The 26531-nt window shown below is 53.1% G+C and overlaps 1 protein-coding gene across 6 annotated transcripts in view; it reads right to left on the bottom strand.

Annotated features, from left to right (window-relative positions):
- Window positions 1–26531, bottom strand: part of ZNF536 (zinc finger protein 536) — a 383307-nt gene that overhangs the window by 130212 nt on the left and 226564 nt on the right. For all 6 annotated transcript variants that reach the window (XM_088800388.1, XM_074314979.2, XM_088800385.1 and 3 more), the window contains one exon: window positions 10348–10500. In XM_088800388.1, coding sequence (XP_088656514.1) covers window positions 10348–10500 — 153 coding nt within the window. The remainder of the gene's footprint in view (window positions 1–10347; window positions 10501–26531) is intronic.

Genomic DNA, 26531 nt, shown 5'->3' with positions numbered 1-26531 from the left:
AGCTTAAAAGAAAATGAGTAATAAAAAGGTACAAAATATACTTAGTTTCTGTATTTGAAATTAACATTATCTACTGGTCTTTGTAGTGCCTTAAATTTGTACTAACGGCAAACCTAACGCTCCGGTAGTGAAATGTGTAATTTACCTGTAATAAGCGCTTTCCAGAGAATAAAAATAGCTTTAAAGAGTGTTTTAAAACATATAAGACCATTTTCCTGAATTAAATATTTATTTAAATTCTACACCCGACTTCTATTGTTCTTCACACCACAGAAAAGACGCCAGCACCTACAACTTACATGAGCCCACGTGTGGGCTGGAGGAAGAGCGGAGGCTAAACAAATGTGGCTTTCAGTATTTTCCAAGAATGTGTTAGCAATCCAGGGTCTTCTCCAGACTTTGGAATGGAAAGCTCTCTGGAGGGAATGGGACTGTGACAGTCCCTGTTAGCTTGCTCACAATAGCGCCCTGTCAATAAGCACAATTACTTCTCCGAGGAAGCTCAGCGTCACCACCCCTTCCTCTCTCCTATTGTGAAACAGGCCAGCGTGAAAAGCAAGAGCAGATCACCGGTGAGTGGGGAATTCTGAACACACTTCCCTGGGCCTGGTCTCAGCCAACCTCCCATTCTCCAGGCGGAGGGCATTTGACGAGGGGTTGGGGCTGCTGGGCTCAGTAACCCAGAGGACCAGCAGCCCAGGTCCTGAGCAGGGGACCCCACGTCACCTGCAGATTGTATGCCGGTCTCATCAGCAAGGTGGCCACGCGACAGCAGCTGCAGGCCCCCCCTGCACAGCTCAGAGATGGCCTTTGGGTCTGGGAAGGGGGCCCAGCTGGCATCTACTTATCTCAGTGGAAAGCGCACGGCCAGCTCTGGCTAACCAGTGGCATGGACCTGAAGGAGGATGCTCTCCGCTTGAGGTAAAGATGCAGAAGCTTCAAGCACCATTTCTCACGTCCTGCACCCAATCCTGTGCGTGGCTGTCGCACTGGAGGCCAGAGCACCCTCAGTAGGACAGCTGTTGTGGACGGGGCCCCTCTGGGCTGAACTGGGAGCCCGGTGGCCTGTTGGACACTGAGGTTGTAGTGCTGGGCCATGTGACAGGAGAGCCTGAGAGGAGCTGCACCCTGGCTCATGGGTCAATGGGAACCCTGGGGGTGGGGGCTGCAGGTACTGAATGAGACTCAGGCTGCATCTCGGAAATGCACCTGGAAATGATTAAGTGCATCTTAATCATTAATCAAATCAGGGTTTGTAGACAACGCATGGGCATTCATCAGCGGCAGCCACGGAGGGAGAAGGTGGACTTGCCTGCAAGCCTGGTGGGGTGGGGTGCACGATGCACGGAGGCTGGGCCCATTTCCATGGGATGTGCATTTGAAATGCACACTGGGGCAGTGGTTCTCACAGGGTGCTGCGCACTAGCGTCCCCTGAGGAATGTCGGCACCTGTCCTGGTCCCTAGGTCTGGGGTGAGGGCACAGTGCGTATTTTTCACCAGCACCCATAGTGACTGTGATGCTGACAGTGGAAAGATCATACTTTGTGAAACCAAAGTGGAACTGCTTAGGGAGCTTTAAAAACGTGCCAAAATCTAGACCCCCTCCTGCCCCCGCTCTCTCTCCAGAAATTCTGCTGATTGCCCCAGGGTTCAGACTGGGCATCGGGGCTCTCAAAGGCCCCACATGGCCTCCATGAAGTTCGATGGAGAGCCACTGGTCAGAGCCTCCCTGGGAAGTGGTCTTTTAGGTAGAGACTGGGGGGCTTAGCAGGGAAGGGTGTCTGGACCTCTGGACCCCAAGAGGTGCTTGGGGAGTCTGAAATGGGGACCAGAGACCCCTGGGCACATGTGTCCCATCCTGGGACCTGTGCGGTGAGAGGACGGTGCATGTGCTCTCTGAGGCCTCATGTCAGCTCTAAAACCCAGATGCATGTGTGCGTACGTGTACACCCAGCACACCAGAAAAGCGCAAATTCATTCACACACGTTTCCTGATTGAATGAACTGATGGATAAACGTCCACCTCCTACCTCCCAAGTCAGGAGGGGAATTGACTGAAGTAGCAAAGAGACAAGATTCGCCCTTATGGCTTTCAGAGGAGACATGTCACATGGTTATTAAAGCAAGTGGCATTCACACACTCACACACACTATACATCATACACATGCACACACATGCACAGACACACATCCATACACACTCACACCATACATCACACCTGCACACGCACACACGCACAGATGCACACATGCACCATGTATCACACATTCACACCCACGCACATGCACATATGCTCCATACATCAAACACATACTACACATGCACGCACAGGTACACACATTGCACACACACACACAGACACACACACTCACCACACATTAAACACACCACACGCACACACAGGCATGCACAGATGCGCACACTTGCCGTACATCACTCTCTCCAGCATACACACATGCACACATGTACACATGTGCGTGCACACACACACAGTGCAGGAGAGCATCTCCACTCAGCCCACCGCCCTTGTGAAGTTCAGACAGCCACAGCTTGCAGAGGACAGGCCACAGCTGAGAAATAAGCAGGATACACTCCGTCCTTAGTGTTTGAGTCTCCAAGGGTCCCGGCCCCGAGAAACTAGGGGCTCCTCAGTGAGGTTCCAAGGGCAATGTGACTGCACAGGGTCCACACAGAGGCCAGCAAGCTCTCCTGTCCCCACCTCTGTCCTGCACGCACACCACCGAGGGGCCTCTGCTGTCCACCTCCCCATGCATGTCCCACAAGGCTTTGTTTGGGTCGCTGTTCCCTATCACCCAGTTCCCCGGGTAAATGCTGCAGAGTGAAGCCCCGCGGGATAAACCCACCCGCTTTGGGTTTGTGTTTTAACAAACAAACCAAAACCCTGACGTTATTTTCTTTATAATCCCTCGTGATTTCAATAACCACTCCTGCCCTCTGCCTGGAAGCCTTGCTCACCTCCCCTGGCTTCATCTCTGTGAGGGGTACCGGGCAGCACCAGGACTCACGGGCCCCTCCGGGGTGTGTGGCTGGCCAGCAAACCCAGGGATGAACCATCTGGGGTGAGCATGCCCCTTGGAGAATCCCAGGCAGCTCAAGGGCCTCATTTCCACTGGACACATCAGCATTTTTTCCCCCCAAGGGCACATGTCAGGTGCTCAGGATGCCACCTTCTCACCACGGGCCGAGACTGGGTGGGGAGAGCCTGTGGGCACAGTTAGCAGCTCTGACATGCAGTCAAGGTCTGCTCTTCAATTTGGCCGACAGACAAACGTGAGTCCACCTGCGCTGAGCGCTGCTTCACAGTCAGCGCCCCTCATCTGGACATATGCTGCAAACTGACACTGGGCTGGCTCTAACAAGCCCAGTTTCTGCCCAGGAGTGTGTCCGTGGGTGGCTAGCCCTGTGCCACCCAGTGGCCTCTGCCCAAGACACAGAAAGGCTTTGCCTGTGCAGCCTTGGGGCTGGCAACCCCAGACCCTGCCAGCAGCTCTGTCCAGTTGACGGATTGGCCACTTAGGCCATAAATGAGTCCCAACCTACTGGGTGGTCACTCAGGCTGCCCCGCGCTTTCCAAGGGGTCCTGAGCCCTCCGGTCACCTCTGTGATGTTTGGGACTCTCTGTCTTTGTGGCTGCCTGTTGTGGGAGCCACGCACTCACAGGCCTTCAGAAGCAGGCAGTCCACAGGCCCGTGGGCAGCAGCCGGCTGGGGGCCAAACTCTTCTCCCACAGGGCGGCCCACTACAAAGCCCAACTGGCAGTGGGCACGAAGGCCACTGACTCTCCAGGAAAAGCCACACACCTGATTTTTATGTGCAAAATCCCAGTCTTTAACTATTGGCACCACTTACGGACTTTTCAAACACTACGAGGGCCATGAGATCCTATTCTGCAGACTGGTCTGGACCGGGCAACCCCTCTGGACCTTGTGTCTGGGGAGAGGACGGCCAGTATTGAGCCACTCCCCCACCAAAGGGAGCAGGGCAGGATGTGGTGGGCTTCTCTGGGGAAACCTCTCACAACCTTTGGATGGAATAAGACGTGGACCCAAACAATGTTTTTCTAGAAGAGAGAGTTTTGCTAGAAAAGGCATCATAAAATAAAAAATCATCGGCTCATCATTGCAATGGCCTAATGAAATGACTGAAACCACCTTACCGTGACCAGCTGCCCCTGGTCCAAGGTATAAGATGTACCTTCAACCTTGGAACAGCATTGGTTAATGTCTCCAAGTAACCACATCACAAATTTCTAGCAATACCTGACCAGGTGGTTTCATTCGTTCTATACCTGTTTTTACACAGTCATGGCTTTCATCACTCAGACCCCACTTAGTACTTGATAAGCCAAAAGAACCCTCACATTCTGGGGAGTCATTTTAGGGCTATTCAGGGCAAGTGTCCAGCAGTGCCTCTCCAAAAACAGCAGGTGGGTTCCCACAATCCCTTCGGAAACCCCTTTACGAAGCTTTTAAGAAATGGCTCATGTTTCTAACGTTGTTGTTGTTTCTTTGTTTGTTTTGCTAACTCTCCGAAAGTGTTTCCACTTAAATTGAGTAACCAAATGTTTTCCCGTATTTGCCTCCTCTGTTTGGTATTTATTTAGTCTTCCTGCACCTCTTCACTTAGTTAATACCAGGAGAGATAAATATGGTGGTGCCTTTGCAGTGAAGCATCAGTCCATTAATATAAATTGTACAGTAATTCCCCCAAAGCATATATATGTTGTAAACCTGAAGACTTTTCACACAGCTGCTTATTGCTAAACAGTGCCTTGTCCAGAAGGGGACAATCTGTGTCTCTAATTGCTGTCACTGAAGCCAAGATTCATTATGTGACTTTCCCATTAAAATGTGAGCATTAATTTGTATAATGAAATATCACCCACTGCAGCGTTCATCAGCCATGCCCTACTGTAAACCGCACATTGTTAGCTACCTAGAAGCTGTAGTTAATTTCACTAATGGATATTTCCCTACTTAGTGTTTGGTAGGAAATTTATACTGTAACATTACCTGTTAAACTTTGAAGGAAATTTAAACTCAATCAATTATTTCCAACAAAAGTTTGGGATGTCGTTAAGGCAGGAAGAGCAAGGAAGGGAGACTTTGGAGGAATAAAGTGGGCTTGTGCTTCATCACAGAAATACATAAATGATGGAACTTTAACTCAACACAAAAAGAGAAAAAAAAAAAAAACATCTCCTTTTGGGCAACTGGATCTTTTTGTCCCCTTTTTCCATAATTACTCAGGTGGTTTACCCCACTGAGGAGCACATCACACGCTCTCGTTTTGGGAAAGGAGACGGCAGAGCTCCCACTTTAACCAACCCTGTTTGCAGATATATCCTGTGCTTTTGTGACTGAAGACAACCTGGTCACCTTCCCTGGGGAGGACACACAGGAGCATCAGAGGTAAGGGGTGTGCACAGCAGCACCCGGGCGAGGGTCTTCCCCTCCCCCACACTTGTTCACCCTGAGGTGCCCAGGCGGCCCTCTGACGAGTTTATTATGTCACGATGCTGCCCGGCAGGGCGCCACCACATGGCACATCTCCCTGCCTCGCCAGCTTCCTGACCTCACTGTGCTGGTGGGGAAACTGAGGCCCTCGGGGTGAAGGAGGCCTGGCCGCAGGCCCGTGGGAGTGGGGGAAGAAGGAGGCAGGTGCACAGTACTTCCCTTCGGAATCGCTGGGAGGCTGCGTCAACACACCTTGTGGGCACAAGTCACTTCCTTTCCTCCTGCTGGGTACTGTGTGGACACACACTGTCAAAGAAATGCTGCATTAATTCCCTAAAACAAGCCAACAATTCACCCAGAAAAGAAAAAACATCAATACAGCGCCGTGGTTAAAAGAACGGGATTCCGAATGAGGCAGAGATGGACGAGGACCCGTCACAAGGCCGGGCGGCTTCCGCAGGTGACACCCAGGCTCAGAGCCTCAGGCCCCTCCCCTGCGACTGGGCTGGCTGGCACGTGGTCCCTGAGGTGCTGCGGGGACACTGGAACGACTCCCTCCATGCATGGTACCCGCCCACGTCAGCGCACAGCTACCGTCACTGGTGTCACTGCTGTCATGGTACCCCATGGGCTGGAAGTCAGGAAGCAAGATAGCTCCCAAGAGCCCCCTCTTCCCCCCGCTGTGCACAAAGCCCTTGGGGGTGCAGGAGAGAAGTCCTCTCGCTTCCACAGTCTCTTTGGTCCTATCAGGACAGACACCTGGCACCTGGTGACAGGAATGCAGGTGAGAGCCGGGGAGGGCACCCCTTGTGTCTCACTCGGCCAGCACCCAGGGTGCATCATGAAGACATGCACCCAGAAGTGGGCAGTGCTGAGCACGCCCCTCGGACCACCCCAAGACCCGTGGAAAACCACCGTCGGCCGGCGGCTGTGTGCAAACCCATTCCCTGAAGGGGTCCCCAAGTCCCGCAGTACTTCCCAACCCGTTCAGTGAGCCCCTGGCCTTGTCTGAGAGGAGACCTTCTGAGACCTCCCTTCAGTGAGTCCCTGAGCTCCCGCGTCTCCACGTCTTCACGTGCGAGGCTGCTCTTCCCGTGTCTCCCCAACAGCCATTCCCGAGAAAACCGCTGCCTCCTGGGAAGCCTAACACACAGGTGGGAAGCTGAAGAAACCCAGCTGGGGTCCCGCGGCCAAGGCATGGCTGCTGCACCCATCTGGGGCTGAGGTGGGAACGCGCACCCCCAGCCTTTCAGCCCTGGCCTCCTCCCTGAGGCTGTGGTCTGAGTGGCACGCTCAGCGGAGCTGATGGCTTCCCATGGTCGGTGGGTTCGTGCAGGGCACTGAAGGCCTGGGTAGGACAACACGCGGAATGGGCACCTCTCTCTGCCTGCCTGTGCTGGGGCTGGGACTCAGTCTCAGACGGGGACTTACGCCGTCAGCCCTCTTGCTTCTGAGGCCTGTGGACTCAGGCTGGGACCGGGCGGCCATTGCTGTCCGGGGTCCCCGGCTCGTCAGTACAGACCGTGGGCTCCTCCGCCTCACAATCCCATGAGCCCATTCTTCGTCCTGTTTCTCTGGAGACCCTTTCTGGGCAGCACTGACCGAATCCCAGACACTGTGCCCAAAAAGACACACTGCCCATGCCCAGGGGCTGGGTCCTAGTCAGCCCAGGAGAGCGTTTCAGCCTCCCCGGGTGGGCAGCTGGAGCCTGTGTGGGCAGCCTCTGGGATCCGAGGGTCGCTGGGGCCTCCCCTCAGCGCCACATGGAGGTGGCTGGGGTTCAGGGGACACGCAAATGCCCTGGCTCCCCTCAGGCTCCTGCCAGCCGCAGGTGTTCAGGACGACGGGCTGGTGCAGGAGCCACACGTCCTGGCACACGTGCTGGGAGGAGGGCAGCGACGGCAGTCACGAGTGCAGGAGAGGACGGTGCTTTCATCGGCCCGTCCATGTTCCTGGGGCCAAGGCGGCTCATACAGATGGATGGGGACAGAAAAGCAAAGGACGTGCAACCAATTAAAATACGCTGGTTACACAAGAAGTTTCTACTGCGCTCGTGTGGGTGCGTCATAGAAAAGCTTCAAAAGATGGCATTTGGGCAAATATGTGTTCTATTTCATAGACTGCTGTCCTCTGGCCATTCACTTGGAAACACAGAAACACGAGGAGGAAGGCAGGGGCACATCACCACCAGTACCCGTGTAGCTCATGTATTACCAACCCACTTGATTTTGATTTTGAATCACTCATGGAACCGATGCACGCTGACATCGTCACGATGGATGTTTATGTTGCCGACTTATAACATACACCACGTCCTGTCCTATGCACGCGCTCATGAGCAAGCACTGCCTGGCTCCTGTCCTCTGGTAAAAAGCACATTGATCTCTATCTGCTTCCATCCTGCCTTTTAAACAGTGGGAAAGCTGCTTCTAAGGGGGGTAACATTTCCATGGCTTCTTTCCTTCCCCCTTATTCTGGGAAGTTTCCAGAATGTCTCTGTCTGTGGCCCTGTCTTGCTTCTCTTAGTGTCTCCAAGGACTGTTGGTCACACATTTCAGAAGTTTTGTGAAGTGGAAAAAGCAGAAGTTTGGAATAAAACTGTCTTTCTCCAGCTTTAAACCTCAGAAAGCAGAACGCGTCTGCTCCCACCAGGTCCACAGGAAGCCAGCAGCTTCTGTCCTGATTTATCCAGAGTGTTCTGTGGAGCGTCTTCTTGCACCCATGGGCCAGCTGATGGTGGTCAATGCCCGCAGGTCGGCAGGGCTCCTGACTGGGGAGCACTGCACCTTTCTTTCCTGACCAGGTCCCTGGTAGGCCAAGGCCACCGGGGTGAGCCACCCCGCAGCTGGCAAGCCTGGCCTGGGGGCCTTTGTCTGCGTCTGAGGAGAGGACAGTAGCACACACCCGTGGACAGCTCAGTGTTGGCTGTCATGGACACTGTGTCCCACGTCCTGGTGTCTGTGGGTCCCCACAGCCACCACCACACCCCAAGGGGACCCAACCTTGGCATGAGCTGAGAAAGCCAGATGTCTCAGCTGCCTCAGCCTGAGCCTAGTCACTGGGAAGACCTCACTGAGAAGGGGACATTGGGGTCACACTCCAACGATGAGAAAGCAGCCAATATACCTGCCTGGCAGAGAACAAAGACCCGGGGACAGAGACTCAGGGACCTCTCACTGAGCTGCCAGGGAGGGGTCTTCCACCTGCACCCAGGAACCTAGCACCCGCGCCTGACAGCCACACTGTGGCTTCTGACGGGTTTGTGAGTTCAGGCTGCCTTTCCAAAATGGTCGCTAGGGAGGCCACCTTCCCCACTGCACTTGTCCCCTCAGTGCCACCTGGCACAGTGCCAGGATGACAAGAGGGCATCTCGCTTAGTCTCACATCGGTTCTGTCATTCAACCTTTCAGATAAATGCATCGTGCCGCTACTATGTGTAAGGTGTTCTTGTCAGGCCAGGGTTCTAGAAACCACAGCCATTAAAAAGATGGACAGTATCACCACCCTCACATTCTACGTGGTGGGAGACAACCCATAAGGAAATGAACAGTGAACTGCCCAAGGTCGTTTCAGAAAGCGTGCAGTTTGTGACGGAAGAGAAGCAGGGGTGTGAGGGGCAGTCAGCCATAGTCTCTCTGAAGAGCCCATGTGGGAGCTGAGCCCCAGTGACTACCTGGGAGAAGAGAGTCCAGGAGGAGGGAACACGCTCTTGGCATGTGGTGGGGGTGGGGGTGGGGGGCAGAAAGGAGCCAGGGGGTTGGAGGATGCAGAGCCGTGGAGGGGTCAGATGCCATGGCACCTGGCTCCCCGTTAGGGAGCGTCCGCCTTGGCTGTGCGAGGACCCAGGAAGGACAAATGCGCCAGGATGGGGCAGGGCCGTGGCCACGCTCAGCTGCATGCAGGCCGTGAATAAAGCCAGCCGGCAGCCGTGGCCCAGTGCCACCTGTCCTGGGCTCTTCTTGAGTCAGGGAGATTTGTGGGTTGCGGGGGAGGCTCCAGGTGAGGGCCCCTGGTCCTTAACCGCAGGCTGCACACAGGCCCAGTGCACTAAATATCCTGCACAACCCTGAGCTTTATTGATTCCGTGGGAAATAGACCACAATTATTTTTGAAAATAGATGGCATATTTGTCTAGCCTCTGAAGCAGCTCATACTCCAGTAGATAAAGTGTCAGGAGAAAAATCAAAGAAAATGGAGGTGTCCATATCTCAGATGGATTTTTCTTTTCTATTGGCAATGTGCAAACAACTAGCAGGAAAGCTACAGAGAACCGTGACGGGGAACAGGCAGGGAACCAGGAGAGGTGCGCGTTGTGAGGAGCAGGGCGATGCAAGCACAGAGGTACCACGCACGGTGGTCCAGCAGCCACTGCCCCTTGTTGCTTCAAAGCACACCAAGCTTTATTTTGAGGAGGCCCAGTGGAGGGCCCCCACCATCCACGCCCTGCATTCCCTCTGTCCAGTCCCCTGCACAGGCCTGGCGCCCTGGCTGGGCAGAAGCCAGCCTGCTGGACGCCAGGGGAGCGGCTACGTCCCTTTTATACACAAGAGACTTTGCACTGGGCTCCCATCGTTCGGCTCCCGAGAGATTCCTGGTCAGTACCGGGTGTGGGAGGCGCCACCTCAGTACCGCAGAAGGAAGCCATCGGCCCAGTGTCCTGGGGCGTCGGGTCACCGCAGGCCTAGCCCACAGGAGGCCTGCATGTCATATGGCAGGAGCCTGGATATCAGGGTCAGTTCAGAGCCACACAGCAGTGTACAGATGGGCCCAGGGAAATGTGACAGTGTTAGTGACGAACGAGGCATGACCTGGCACAGGGTCAGCGGTCGGCCCCGCCTCTGAGCCGCGCAACACGCGCCACCTCTCACCTGTGTGTATCCTCAGGTGGACCTTCAGGTGATGCGACGTCCGGAAGGTCTTCCCGCAGTACGGGCAGTCCTTCAGCGCCGAGCCCAGGCTCCTGTCACGCAGCAGTGCGGGTTGCTGGACGCCAACGGACCGCCCTGCCTCCTCGCCGACGTCTGCAGGAGAAGACACGTTCACACATCACTTCAGCACATGTCACAAGTTGTTCACACCAAAACTGCTAACACCACACAAAGTTAAACATGTCAATACTACACCTGTCTATTTCATTCTCTAAATCTGACAGAATGCTGACAATTCATGTATTTTCTTGTTATTCTCTTAAATTATTTCATCTTTCCTATCATCATTTTAAGCAGCATATGGTACCTTTATATTGAACTGAATTAAACAAGAAAAGAAACAGCTGTGTCAGCAGCTGGTTTGATTTCTTCTTTTGCTTAGCTCCTATTAAATATCTTTTTTCCAAAAGTTTAAAAATGTTGGTGTTTGTTGAATCCGATTAATTTATAATATGGACTAGCTGGAGAGTTTTCCATACGATCGAAATCACGTTTGCATTGAATCAAGCAACCAATGGAGGGAAAACGTCTCTGTTGAGTCCCAAAGACACGCAGACATACAGCTATTTTGGGACAGGAAAGAAAATTATCCAGAACTGATCACTTCTTCCTTGTAGAGTCTCGAATCCATTGCTGGCTGGTGTGATCTCATGAAAGAGAGGAGAAAAGTATGGAAATGTGGTTCCACAATTAGCCTGTGATAAACACGTAGTGACATCTTCAAAGTCATGTGCAGAAACTCAGCTGCAAACGCCCATAAACTTGGAGCACGGCAGTTAAATCTGTGCGGTGACTTGAGAACTCTGTCTTAAAGTATCGATACAAATTTGCTTCCTGCTGTTATTGGTTGGGTAACCCAAAGCATTAGAAAATGGAGTAAAATTTACATGCTGCTGCCTTCTGCAGAGAAATGGTGGGATGTAACAGTAAATAAAACTGTGAAAACATCTAGTATCTGGAAGATACGTTATTGCAACACCCGAGGCCTCACAGGCACTGCCAGCCAGGCAGTGTCGGGGTGCAGGGCGGGACCTGGAGGCTGTGTCTCGGAGGAGGGGACACACAAAGCTGCAGGCTGGCCGCCTGGCACAGACCCCAAGCCCCCAAGGCTGGTGGGGCCCTCGCCCGCCCACCATGGCTTCCAGCCCCTCTCTGGGCCTCACAGTAGGTCCACAGTGAGAACAGTGGGCCCTGAGGGACAATGTGTAGAGATCTGTACCTGCCAAGCAACAGAAAATGCAAAGTGCTTTTATTCTGCCACCTTCATTCTGGTGTTCTCCGCTGACAGCCAAAGGGACAGGCTCCCGGCCATGAGCAGGACGAAAGCACACATACTCACTTCCCATCTGGAGGTTCGCTCCCGCATCCAGGAGACAATGTGGCCTAGAGCGTCCTCTCTGTGTCTGGACTGACGATTCGCCACAGTATCATCAACCTGGGCAAGTTCTGAGTGCTCACCTGAATCCCATCGTCCGCTCTTCTGGCCGCCCTTGGAAAAGCTGTTCAAGGGCGTTCTTCCCCTGGTGATTGTGCCCAGATAGGAGGGCAGAGTTCACCCACATCTTGAACTGTCCCTGCCGGGCGCTGGGTTTATGGTCATGCACATGGAGGTGCCAAGGGCACCAGCGACAGCCACTGATGAGGGCAAAGAGGCCCAGGAGGGTATGCAATCTCCCAGCAGACATGTGCCCCAGGTGCGGTCACAGCAGGGCACTCCAGCCCCACAGGCTGAGGCCACTAGGGGCTGCCCTGAGGAGCCAGTGTGCCAAGCACCCAGGAGAACGATGGCCAGATGGCAATCCCACATCACCTGCACGCTGGGTTTAAGTGGCTGCAATGCTACCTCCCACCTTTGTCCTCCCCCACCCACCCCCTCCCCTACCTGCTGTACTTCAGCTTCCCTTGGGTGGGGTCATGAGGTCAAACAACAGTGGGCCCAGGAGCCCCTGCAGCAGAGCTAGGGCCCTGCTTCAGGAGGGGACACGACAGCTGCCAGTCGGAACCGGCCGCAGAACCAAGTGCCCGGATGCTGGCTTCAGGTAGGGGCAGGTGTGGGCTTGTGACGCTCTGTTCCTGCAGGGCTTCGGGCTCTGTGGTCAGCCCGCAGGCACCTTCCGCCAGACCTTCGTCCAAGGGGGCCCACTTGTGACGGCGGCAGATGGGCTGTCGGACGGCACGGAACAGTATGTGTGGAGGACGTATTCCTACAGCAGCTTTTGGTGGCCCAGGACACGTCGCAGATCAAGAGAGACGGCCGAAGCCCCTTTGGAAGCTCTCACAGGGGCTGAGCGTGAGCTGCGCCTCACTGTATGTCACTAAGTGATGGCACATATCTGTTTCCCTTTGATCTTTCCATCTTGGGTATGTGTGGCCCAATAAAAAGAATACATTTATAAGATAAACAGCTTTCTTTGCAGATTTAAGAGTCTAATTTTCACTTTACATAGAAATGATTTTTCTGCGTGTGTGTGTTTTTGGGTTTTTTTTTCTGTTTTTTCTTTTGGAGGGTCAGAAGGCCTATGGCGTTTACTCGTAGACTAAATCCAACTAGAAAAACAAACTGAGCGACGATGAACGGGAAGTGTGGGTGGTCCCAGGGAGTGTCCGGAGAGGCTGCAAGCCAAGTGCAGTGACGGCTGAGGACGCCGAGGCTGAGCCCACGCCTGCGCCTGAGTGGCTCCCACCCCGGAACGCAGGAGGCTCGCTCAGAGGGAAAGACACCGCTGCCCGATTCCTTGTCCAGCCTGAGCAGAAGCGCTGACAGCTGTTTTGTGCCAGGCACGCCCGGATGGAGGCCCGAGGCATGGCCGGCCAGCCAGTGGGCCAGTTACTGCTCCTGGTCACAGATAGACCAGCCCTTCCCTGGCCCCTCCAGGAAGGCAGCGGTGGAAAGGAAGCAGCATTTAAAAAATTACATCTGTGATGCTTTGTCAGGCCGTCTGTGGGCTGGTTTGAGCGCCTTAAAAAACTCTTTTCCTATAACCTGCCATCTCCCGTCTCCCTCTAAGCGTGTTGGGTGGACCGAAGGTGGACATGGGGACACAGGTCAGCCTCAGACCTGGCGTCCGCTGCTCTTGCTCATCTGAGATAGAAGGAATGGTCCTGTCAGCTCCTGGAGACGGGAGTGTCCCTGGGACACCTGGCTGCAGGCTGGCAGGCCACGTCCTTAGCTACCAGCCTCAGCCATATGCTCAGGGCCTCCCGATAGGGCCATGGCGGGCAACACTCCGGAGACCCGTTTCTTTCCTTGAGCCCACTACACGACATGGGACCTGTTCTTCAGAAATGGATGTCCTGGATGGGGACAGTGATAAACATTCCAGAGGGACACAGGCCATTTGTGGCACCCTTCCAGAGTTCCAGCTTAGAACGACTGAACTGAAATAGGTTCCCAAAACCCTGCCAGCTCTCTCCGGTCCGTAGGAGCTGGGAGTGGCTTCCTGAAAAAGGGATGGACCCAGCCATTCCAAATTGTATTATCAAGAGTATGTTATGTGGGGGTGACAGGACACTAGACAACTGGGCTTCCTAATTTTGTCACCTCAGGGTCAGAAAGCCACCTCCCACATTTCCATCTGCTTGTTAGAATCCCCTGCATATATAGCAAGGTGACAGTGAGGTACGTCACCTCCCCCAGCGCTCAGAGGGAGGGCAGGTGGAGGGAGGTCTCACTGCTGTGGGTGGGGGGAGGGGCCAGGGGATTAAAGTTGCCACGGGCCATGTGAACCCCTCATCACACACTGGCCGTCCTGGGCAGACAACGAAGCCCACGCTTAGAACGACAAACAACTTGAAAAGTCAAAGCCCAGACACTTATTCGACACGATTAGCCACTGTCTGAAGCGCCCCAAGGCTGGCTCCTTGCTCTGCACAAACACGGCACTTCATTACACACTTAACTGTACTCTGACCATGTTTCCCCGAAAATGAGATCTACCCCCAAAATAAGCCCCCATTAACATCTCAGCCCGACAGACGCATTTAGTACGTTTGTTGTACATGAAAAAATAAGACATCACCTGAACATATGCCCTAATGCATCTTTTGGAGCAAAAATTAATATAAGACCCCATCTTATTTTCAGGGAGACACGGTACATATGCTTGAAACTTAAAAACACGGTTTATGAAATAATTCTGTATTTTAAGGACAGATTTCCCCCCAAGTTATCTCTAAACACTGAGCTTCCTTGGTACGTATTTAAAATAGGCCTGTTTGCCAGGAGGCAGTGGAGTCTTTTCCTGCTGGGTCCCTAATGCCAGTCTGTCCTTAGGCAAATCCCTTCACCCCACCGTGGGCCCGGGTTCCGTCTGACCCAGAGGACTGGCCCTCCTGGACCCTCCGCTCCGACTTCTTGGAAGCCTCTGGTGCTAGACATGCTCCATACCCACCACAGGCTGTCTTCACCCACTGCCTCTTGCCTGTCTTGCATTCACCCACCTAATCTCATCCTAAGCCAAATAAGAAACTGGGATGGGTCTTAGAGGGCGGGATGAAATGACTATGAAAGGGAAGCCCCTACATTTGCCAACTTCCTTTGCACTAAGTTGAGACCAAGTGACTAGCCGGTGGCTGGAGGCAACAGTGAAGAAAGGCTGTGCACCGCTGCCTCCCTCTTCTCCGGCCCTGGCAACCTTCCAACACAAGGGTTGAGTGTCAGAGTCACAAACTGCAGGTTGCCTGGGTCGCTCACTGTGGGGGCAGAGCCCCAGAAAGTAGTTTCCAGGCTCTCGGCCTCACATAGAAAGGTGCTGGCTCAGGTAGTAAATGGCCATCAACTGTGATTGGATGGCCATCAGCTGTGGCTAGTTGGCCGTCAGCTGTAACCAGTGAGCCATTGGCCACTAATATAACTGCTGTGGCTACACTAGCAGGAAAAATGGGGGCTAACAAGAAGATGGTGGTTGAGATAGCAAGAGCGGATTGCAGAGAGTCGGATGCCACCAGTGAGAATATAGTGATATGACTCCCCTACCTATGGCTCTGTGGGTGTTCCTTTTTGGCCTCACCATGTCCTGCGTTCTCTTGTGGGCAGCGGGAGCAGAGACCCCGCCTGGCACCCTGCACGATACTCACTCATCAGATGGACGGCAGCTGACCCACACCAGGCTTGGCATGAATGAGAAAAAAATCTTGGTTAAGCTATGGAAATTTGGAGAGTTATCATTGTGGGAGGGGCTCAGGAACTGACACAGAAGAACAAACCTCCTGGTGAGGTCTTCTGCTGTGGTGATACCCAAATGCCCAAGTCTTCCTACTAATTCACAGATTGAGACGGAGAACAAGAGCCAGAGAGAGGCCAAAAAGGGAAAGCAAAAGAGAGATTTCTTTTTAAATCGTGCATGCATTCTCAGTTCTGACTTCATCCTGTCAGACAGCCTGACTTTTCACATGTCCAAGAGTACAGTTTGAAAAGTTTTCCATTTAAAAAATTATAATGATGATGTTAATGATGACGGTGATGATGGTGGTGATGACGGTGATGATGACGGTGATGATGGTGATGATGGTGATGATGGTGTTGGTGATGATGGTGATGATGATGGTGGTGAGGTGATGGTGGTGATGATGGTGATGATTACGGTGATGGTGGTGATGGTGGTGATGGTGATGGTGATGATTATGGTGATGGTGGTGATGGTGGTGATGGTGGTGATGGTGGTGATGGTGGTGATGGTGGTGATGGTGATGAAGATGATGATGGTGATGATGGTGATGGTGATGGTGGTGATGGTGGTGTTGGTGGTGATGATGATGGTGGTGATGGTGATAATGGTGATGGTGGTGATGGTGGTGATGGTGATGGTGGTGATGGTGGTGATGGTGGTGATGATGATGGTGGTGATGGTGGTGATGGTGGTGATGGTGGTGATGGTGATGGTGGTGATGGTGGTGATGTTGATGGTGATGAAGATGATGATGGTGATGATGGTGATGGTGATGGTGATGATTATGGTGATGATGGTGATGGTGGTGATGATGATGATGAGTCCATGCAGTGAATGGAGAGTTCTCCCAACAACCTCACCTGGGTAAGGTAGCTTTTTGTATACCTGAGTATTTACTACATTATGACATAAAATGCCATGATATTTTAATTTCTATGGAATTTCTAGGCTAACAGAATATAAATTTTCTCAGATGAGTTATGTAGTTAATTCTGAAGATCTGCCTTGTGCAAAGAACTCCTCAAAAGCACAGCTCTCAATTCATTAAAAAAAAAAAATGTTTGTGGAGCCTAGCGGGTGAACAGAACACCGAAAAATCACATCTTTCCTATTTCTCTGCCTGCATATACCAGCACTTTAAGATCTTTTCAGAGGAGGGAAAATAACTAACACTTTGGAGAACGTCCAAAAAAATGTATAGTTCCTCTTAAAAGCTTAACATTTTCCCTAATTTTGAAAACTTTAAAATTAACAGACTTGAATAAAACAATGATTACTGTAGTAGAGAGTCCTGGTTAAGAGTTCCCTTTATTTTTAAAAATGATCTTAAATTAATGGTACGCATAAAAATTATAACATTACTATAAACAATTCTACTTAACTCTTGGAAGACCCACGACTTGGTCAGTATTAATTTGAAGTTTCTGTTGTTTATCAAAGTTCTCTGCTTTATGATGGCCATATATAGTCATGTTAAACAGTTAAGCATTAATATGGATTGGCAAAAGCATTTGTTTAAATAGAGAGCTATTCTGGAAAACGATGTCCACTTAGGACAAGGCAACAGCCAGCTTCCCTTTGGGTCTCAGGCCTGGGGACTGAGCTGGGGTCACAGGACGGCCCCGAGCTAATGAGCAGGTCTCTGTGCGTCCAGGTGAAGAGGTGGAGAGCGGGGGTGCTCTGCTTGCTCCTGTTGTTTTTTCACTTTCAACTCAAACTCAAAACTGTGCATTTTTGCTTTTAGCAAGATAGGATTTCTGGAATTGGGGAAATAGGTCATAAAAAGGCTAAAATTTGGGGAGAAAAATAAGATACTAGGATCTCAAATAGCTTCTCTAAAGCAACGTTTTGATGAGTTAAGTGAAAATGAATCAGAAACACATGGATTAAATTTCCCTTAAAATACACAAGGGCTTCAAAATCAAGCGCTGAGGGCCAAATGTGTTTCTGGTTTGACCAGGCCCAGAGCCCTTCTTAATTGTCAGGGGAGCGTGTGGAACCCCCTGCTGCTGACGGGGCCACCCATGGGGACTCTGTTCTCTGGCATTGTGTGAAGTGCTGTTGACAGCATCTTCTGTAATCCCTGACTTGCCAGCTCTCCCGAAGCCCTCAGGGCCGGCTGTGGGCAGGCGCTTCTAGTCCCCAGCTTGGGGACTGTGACCCTGGATGCAGAAGGCAGGATTGGGGACTCACAGATGGACCTGCGACAATACATGTGGTGTGATGGGTCTCCTTGGGCTCAACACACCCGTCTGTCTTCTGGCCTGGTCGGGGGGGGTGGGCTGCAATCCATCGCAGGGACTGTCAGGGTAACCAGTGCAGAAGAGGACAGCCCACGAAGCAGGCTGGGCAAGGACACGCAGGCGGGAAAATGAGTCTGGAAAGGGCCGGCCCAGGGAGCTGCCGTCTCCTGGGAGAGGCCTGCTTATGTGCAGGGGAAGGCTCCACCACGCTTCAGAATAACCCCCTACTCTTTCTCAGGGCCTTCAAACCCCTACGTGCCACACTCCTGCGCAGACCTCACCCAGTGTCCTCACGCCCTCCTCTTTCTGTGCTCCTCAAGCCCTTCCAGCTGGTCCTCTGCACATGTGGACTCCAAAGGCACGTGCACAGACGGAGAGGAGTCTCTGACCACCCTTTCAGAAGGCGGCCCCTCGCCTCCCAGGCCCTTTCTCTGCTGTGGCCCTGTAGCACCTGTTATCCTCTGCGGACTCTGACTGACCCATGTGCTTAGCTGCTCCCCACGTGTCCCCCCCAGAACACGAGCTCCACGCAAACAGGATCACTGACTGCTGTTTGGAGTTTTATCTCCTGCACGTGGCAGACACTCAGCTCAGAGTAGTGCTCGAGACATACTTTAAAAACCAATGTACACACTTTTTCAATAAATAAAAGAATCGGAGAAGGTAAGCAAACTGGAACTCAGAGGCTGAGATCAGCTCCTGACTGCGAGAGGAAAGCTGCTTGAGTGGCCTGGGAGGCACTGGCCCCAGGCACCAGCAAAACACCAGAAATGCCCCCAAAAAGCTCAGCACCTTCAGGGGTACAGTGAGGTACCAGCAAGGTGGGCAGGCAGTCAGGGGAGGCTTCCTAGAGGAGACGGGCTCGTGGTGTCTCCAGTGCTCTCTTCTCCAAGGTGGAAGAACCACAAACACACAAGCATGACCAGCAAGGACCCAGGTGGGCTTTGTAGAAGACGGGGTGTGTTGTCGACGCATCTTCTCCTATTTCATTTACCCACTTCCTGGCCAGAAGGGACAATCTCACAGTCCTGAGAGGCAGCCCCGCACGCACGGAGACGTGGATCAGCCCTCAAGCACGGTAACCCACACCCCAATCACTCTTGTAATTATTGCAAAACATTTCTTATGCCTTCCTTTTTTCATAATTTAAGTAAAGAAGTCCTTTCTTTAAAAGAAAACTATAGAAGCCTCTACTTTTCAGTACAGCATAAATTCCCAAAAGATTTCTACATAATTTACTTTCTTAAAAAAAAAAACAAAAAAACTATAGCTTTTAAGATCCTCTTAAAATAATTTACAGCCCCCTCACTTACAGGTGGGGTGGGGTGGGGTGGGGTGGGGAGGAGATCTCTGACTGCCGGTAAGTTTCATGCAATTCTTCCTTCTTGACACTGAGACAAGATGGACCAAGCTTTTCTAAAATTCACTTGGTCAGTCGCCATAACCTGTGGGGCTGGGTTTCCTCCCAGGAACTCGTACATTGAAAGGAGAGGGGTGGTTTGGAGATGACGCCTCCCCAGGAGAGATGTTTTGCCATATTCTTTTGTAAACAAAGAAGACGTCTTAAGCACCTTGCAGTAGCTTTCATTTAATGGTTGGCAGAAGGCAAGGCCCTGAACAACGCTGGCCTGTGTCTTTCTCTTTAACCAGCTGAGTGATCCAAGCTTTTAATATAGCCGTTCCAATTATTGTAAAAGTCATCTAGTACCTTATAACCACAAATATTGACAGTTTATTGCACAACACATCCCTGACATTTGAAGGTCATACCATACATAATACATACTCTTTTATAAAAGTGTCTGGAACAAAGAGATACATGATAAGCAATTACCTCTCAGGCTGTGTGTATGTACAGTCCGGGCTGACTCGGGGTTACATGGAAGGCATACACACTGGTTTAAATAATCTATCACGGCAGCATGCAGGCTTTCATGAGGGATAATTATGAAATGGCTCATGGACACGCCGCAGGCAAACTGGCTGCCCGGGTGTGGGGTCTGGGCAACTGTCCTCCTCAGATGTCGGGTCACAATGCCACTTCACCAAGGAGAGCCCTTCCTCACTTCAGTCAGATTTCCCCCATAACAGAGTCACACTGCTCTTGTTTTTCAGATTGGTCTCAAGGGCATTTTGAAAATCCACCAGGCCCCAGCCTGCTAAGGGCTGCTGCCCATCGCTCTGGCCACACAGCCACACTGCCCGTCCCCAGGGCTGTGGCGTCCACAGCAACCTGCAGTACAGGGGGACGCGGCTGCCAGGCACAGGGAGGGTGCTGCTAACAGCTCTCCTTGCACCAAGGCCGCGCCGGAACTCTAAAGGCTGCCCTGTCTCGTCCTGCTTGTGCTTCCAGGCTCACGTCGGACAGGAAGCTTTAAGGCACAGGTTATGTGGACACAGCCCAAAGGCTCAGGTCCACACTCAGCTCCTCCAGCTTGGGGGGCGCAACCCTGGGCAAACGGCATGACCCCTCTGAAGTCCAGTTTCCTTATCTGCAAAGCGGATTCATTTAGCACGGTGCCTGGTGTGGAATATGCTCCAATTAAAAGCAGCTTTTACAAGGGCCATTGCCAAAGGGATGCGTTCTGTGCAAGGACGGCATGGCAGGGACAGAGACCTGTGGCGTTAATACCCGCCCACCCCTCAACCCCAGCTGTGGAACGAGACACATGCATGAGGCCGGAACGAGGGCCGTTCCTTTCCTGAAACGCCCGGCTTGGAGCCGTCTCTCCAAAGCTGACGACCAGGCAGTTCTCCCAAGTTAACAGTGAAAGACAATTTCAGACTGCAATTGGGCTTTGCACAGATGACAATGTTTAATCACAGACGAGGCTGCAGGTCATTAGAATCTACACCAAACTCCCTTCCAAACAATACGAACGGCTGCTGTTTAAAAAAAACAACGGACATATATGCATGTATAAACGCAGAAATATATACAGATACAGAACAGTATTAATATAAACAATCGGCAAACCCTCAAGATAAACAAGCACCCTCCAAGACTGATTTTATTTCCAGAATGAACGTCTAAAATTTAAGACATGGGACCAAAATGATTTCTATAAAGATGACGTGTTTATTACCGTTAAATCCCAGGAATGAGGGCTTCCTTACAAAGAACACATTTTTGCATCTGAAAGGCATGCATATGAGAATGTGTGTGTTTCTTTAAGAAGCTATTCTGTTTTAGAGGGGAGCGGGTAAGACAGGGCACCACGTGACCAGGAGGTTGCTATGGTAAATATGCATTTTTTATTGAAGAGTAAACAGTGGCAGAAAACAAGTGTCAATTGCCAGCTCCCAAGTTACTGCCATTTTTGAGCTGCACTGACTTATCTGGCCCTTTTAATTTGAGAACCTTTATCCGATGAACACTATCATTGGATCAAGATTTGAATTGTGTTTAGTGAATGCTGACCCCTTCCATACCTTGTATATAATAAATACTTGAGCTGACATACATTAGCCAAAAGAATTACATCTGTATCTCCAGCTCTGCCCATCACAGCACATACATAGATCTTTTGGAGATTTGCTGCATGTCAGGTGGACCTCCTAAGGACAGAACCTTTGGCCGTGGTGGCTCAGGACACAGAGTGGGGGAGCAAAGGGGACAGCCCAGGTGACTCCACTGTCCATTGTCTTGGTACCTGCAGGAAAAACAAACTCAGAGCTGAGGCCCTGGGGAATGGCCCTGCCCTGTGGCCCAGTGTGTCTGACCGGGCAAGGCGGCTGCCCCAGGCTTTAGCCAATAGGACTGTAATACTAGCAAGGTCTGCACTGTCGAGATTGGCACGAGCCAGAGTTTGTTCTTGAGAGTCTGCAACAGGCAACTTTGTTTTCCTCTGACATCCACCCGAGTGACCCCCGTCTGCCACAAATCAGGCTCCCATTCACACCCTGAGTGGACGCCAATGCGCTTCTCTGACCAGGTGAAGAGGCTGCAGTCTTGCCTTCTGGCCTGTAACTTGCGGAGGACAACGCTGTGACTCTGAACCCCCACATCTGAACCCCAACCCCACACCTGGCACAGAGCGGGCATCCCCCCGCCACTCACCCGTCGTGTGCACGAAGGAATGATGTGTGAGTACATGTGCGGCCCTGGCTCTGGCCGGACTGGCTTCCTGGGTAGCAGCTTCGAGCAGGAAGGTCAAGTCTGCTCAAGATTCCTTTCATCACAGATAAAAGTATCAAATGTTGGCAAATTTCACAAAGGCAACTTTCCAGGCTCTGGGAATCCCACAGCCTAGTCCACAAGAATGTGGGGCAGGGACAAGTTGGGAGCTAGCCAGCAGAGCATGTCTTCCCAGTATCCCAGTAGCCCCCCCAACCCCCAAGGGCAGCCCTACTGGTGGGGGAGGGGCAGAGGGTGGGGCCAAAGTGTCTGCGAAGTCCCCCACCCCCCCACCCCCACCCCTCACCCCCCGCGCATGTGCAGAGTCTGCCTCGCTTGAAAGAACCGGCTCAGGCAGTAGAACACCTCAAAACACGAGATTTGTTTGACACCAAGATCTGCGTTTGAGCCCAAACTGGGTTCCTGAGCAAACCACTAAAACTCCATGACCTTTAGTGTCCTTGTTTATAAAACTGGATAATAACTGCATAATACTATTTGTCACAAAGGAGTGTGAGTATGTCACGAGCCAGTGGGTGCGTAAGGCCTTAACACACCTTATCCTGCAGAGGTACCACGGCCCTCAGGGAAAGTCACTGGCTTTGAGGCAACCAGCTCTGGGTCCCACCCCAACCCTGCCATTTCAGAGCTCTGTGTTTGTGACCGCTCCGTCGCCGTGCCCGGCCTCCAAACACTGCCCGTAAAGTGAGAACTGTGGCCCTAACGCAATCCCTTGTAAAAACCAAATGAGATAACGTGAGGAAAGGGTGTCCGGTGGGTCCAAAATACTCACAACACAGATAAGCAGAAAAACCCTCAGAATAAATCACCATAGGACGCCTTCAAAGGGGAACATCCCAGGGCAGTTCACAGGGCCGCCCTGGGAAGGTCGCGTCCAATGTGCAAAGCGACAGCAGCCTCCTGTGGTGCGAGGTCCCTCTCAACCCTCCCCCCCCACCCCCACGAGAATCTCTAAGTTATAGCTTCTTGGGCACCTGTCCTCAAGGCACTCCTTGGACGCGTTGGAGTTACTGCGAACATCCCTTCGAGGTAAGAAGGTGGGGGGCGGGGAGGAGGACCCGGGGCACAGGGAGGGGGCCGCACACAAGCTCTGGGCAACTCAGGCCTCACCAGTCGGGGCTCCGTCCACCCTCGAGATGGCCAGTGTTGAAGGGTAGTGGACAGGCTGCCTCTACACACGTCTACAGAGCACCCACCGCCCAGACATAAAGGGCACCAGGTTCCTCAGCCCTGCACCCGGGAGACCTTCTGAGCAGCCCATGCCCTGTCCGGGGAAAGCATCCCAGGTCACAGCTGCCCTGCGGGCACGGCGCAGTCATGGGGGGCTGTGTTGTGATGTGACCAGAACTTTCCTCGACAATGCTTAAAGGGTCATGGAGGCACTGCCCCCGCCTGGCCAGCTCGGGGCCTGTCCAGGGCGTTCCCAGGACATCCCGAGGCCCCCGGTGGGAACTCTAAGCCCCAAACCCAGGCCTGGGACCCGCCGCCTCCTTCCTGATTGGTTAATCCCACTCATTCTTGAGGTTTCAGTCACGGTGCCACTTCCTTGGGAGACAGTCTCTGACTCCTGAACAAAGCTCCCCTTGGTCACCCCAGAAACCCCCCCTTACCGATCAGTGTGTGCTCAGTGTGTGTGACTCCTGCTGATCTGCTGTCTCTCTTACCAGGGTGATTGAAGGCTGGGGTGGGGTCTGTTGTCTCACTCTTGTGCCCCGAAAACCTCCTGGCACAGAGCAGGTGCTCAGTAAGACTTGGGGACCGACCAACTCAATGCATGAATGAACGAATGAACGAATGAATGAATGAATGAATGGTGGCGGGGAGGCTGAACAGACATTCCATGACACGGTGATCAACGGAGGCCGCCTTTTCCTTTTAGTCCCTCACTGGCCTCCACTGACCTGCCCCCGTGACACTGAGTGCAGGTGACCTCTCACCCAGGGGAAGGGGGGGCACAGGGAGTCTGGTCAGTGTGGCCTCAGGCTCTGCTCCCTGGCCCTCAACTGCCCCCGCCCCAGGGCCCTTCCCTGTCTGCACCTTCCAGGGCCCCACACCCCACAGAGCCCCAGATCTGTGGTTCTCAGGAACCCGCCCCAGAGGCGGGGCTGGGGGCAGGTAGGCGTGGCCTGGGCAGACAGACCCTGTGTGCATGGGGGCTGGGCAGTGCTGGAACCTCTGTGCATGCCATTGGATGCCCCTTTCCCCACCTGGAGCCCTGCCTTTCACCTCTGTCCCCGCCAGCTCACCGCTGGAGGGGGCACCACTGCTTGGGCTCGCGTCCCCAGCACACCTTTGGTCTGTCTGATTCACCGCGGCATCCCCAGCCTCCAGCAAGGAGCCGGCACATAGTAGGCACTTGATATTTTTTGAATACATAACAACGATATGACAAGATGACCCCACTTCGCTCAGTTGGACACGGGTGACTTTTTCTTCACCTCCTCCGTCCCTGTGGGAGCCGTCCACACGGATGTGCATGGCACTGAAGCCCCCACCGCACACACAGCCCTGCAATGCTCATGTCCGCCCATAACTGAGAGGGACAGCTGGATGTCCTGCCCTGTATCCTCTGTGTCTCCTGGGAGGGAATGGCACAGGAACAGGCTTCCTCATCTGTGTGTTAAAACACGGTTAGAATCCGCCCATTTCTGGGGTTTGGGGCCTGAAAACGGACATCCACCCGGTGGTGTGATCATGAGCTAAACCAGAGACGGGGTGTGCGCTGGCTAGCGCTCTACTCCCCTAACACCTGCAAGGACCCCACTCCGTAAGCGCTCCGGCCCTCCCCTCTGGCCCCATCGCCTGCAAAGGCAGGTGACAGAGCCAGCTGCTACCCTGTGCTTAGTACCACGGGTCCAAAGCCACAGAGAGGCTGCCAGCCATCCCTGGCCAAGAGCCCGCAGAAGCCTCTGGAAAGAAGCAGGTAGAGTGGGCGGCATGCTGGTGGAAGGGTCCTAGTCTGATATTTGTGGACACCACACCTCAAGGGACTTGGACCAGTGAGGCGGACGGGACACACGTGCTCATGCCTTAGGTCCTGGCCCAAGTCCTGCAGGCCTGAGCTGTGTCTGCTGTAACATGGGGGTGGCACCCTAATAGATGCCCCTCGCGGTCATCGCGCAGGGTTTGCAGTTGCTACATTTGCTTTAACATTTACAAACTTGGGGCCTTTCGGGTACTAGTTCCAGAGCTTCTCCTAAGAAGCTGAGCTCACAGCATGGGCAGGGTCCTGTGTCCCAGAGCAGCGGCTGATGGGCCGGGCAGTGGGTGCTTCGGTCCCTGGCCATCCCTCGTCCTCGTCACCTGGCCGCCCCCAGCCTGCAGGCAGGGCTGTACTCCGACCAGCTCAGCTGAGACGATCCCGAACACACTTCCCACCTCCAAGACGGCCCCAGTCACCTCAGTTGAGCAGATGAGGCAGAAGTCTCCAGACTCCTTCTCACAGTTATTACGGGTCTGTTATGTCAAAACCAGCGATGACGGGCGTCAGGTGCTCCAAGGAAGGGGGAGACCAACGTACTTTCAACGACAGCAAATACCCTTTGCTTCTTTGCTATGACATCAAACTGCATCCAGAAATGCTGGAACACGTGATCACAACCCTAGTCAAATTTCAAAGAGGCCTGAGCAGGACGGGCAGTGATCAGAGACACAGACAGCAAGTGGGAGCCACGCCATTCAAGGCCCTGTCCCAGGACCGGGCAGCTGGGCCAAGCAAAGGGACAGTGGCATGTTCTCCGCTGCTGTGCGGACCTGCGGGGCTCTCACTGAGCACACCTGACCCTCACGCGTCTCCTCCAGCGTGGGGGGCCCCACCTTCTCCTTGCTGCCTCTTCCAGTGTCCTGTCGAGCACATCCCGTCCCCTGAACCTTTTCTGGAAATTTCTGCACAACGGCATGCTGCTCTGGGCTGCTCACTAATTCTTCTCGTGTGTTTTGCTTCCAGCCTGTTTGCCAAGACTGCCCATGGGTTTGCCTGTCTCGTGATCACCCGCAGAGCTGAGGAAGGGCTGGCCCACTGAGTCACTCGGTAAACACACGACGGTTGGCCTTTCCACTGGGAAAGACACTTGTTATCTCCCCAGGGCCTCCTTCAAGGAGAAAAGCTGACCTGACCAAGTGCCTGGAAGCACCGCACACTTTCTGGCCTCATTTCCTGCTCGGGTCGTGTCCCTGGATTCGCTTGGATGTGACTTCAGTCACCCAGCCAACCAATTTGAACAGAGTGCTGCTCTGTACTGGGCAGTGTTATGGAAACAGGTGCCGGGGACACAGAGTGGCCGGCTGGCCCACGGGTGGCTGTGGTCGGAGGACTCGGGGACCTCCCGGCTGATGTCTGCAGCGTGCAGCGAGGTGTCCAGCTCTTCCCTAGTCCTCCTTCTTCTGTGGGAAATTAGATCGCAGCAAGCGGGGAGCTGCTTTTCCCCTCTGCCTTTGCCCCTGGACCCTCTGGGGACAAATCTCTGGCCTGTGCAGCTTTCTCACCTGGATCCCTTTCTGAAGGTTCTTCCTTGCCTTCTGGGGCTTCGTTCAAGGAGGGGGCGGGAAGCCATGGTGCATCTGCTCCCGTATCAC

The sequence above is a fragment of the Rhinolophus sinicus genome, chromosome 8, assembly GCF_057876585.1.
Source record: "Rhinolophus sinicus isolate RSI-liver-muscle chromosome 8, RSI-T2T, whole genome shotgun sequence".
In the NCBI taxonomy this organism is placed as follows: Eukaryota; Metazoa; Chordata; class Mammalia; order Chiroptera; family Rhinolophidae; genus Rhinolophus; species Rhinolophus sinicus.
The sequence above is the reverse complement of the archived record's forward strand: the minus strand, read 5'-3'. Positions and strand labels throughout refer to the sequence as shown.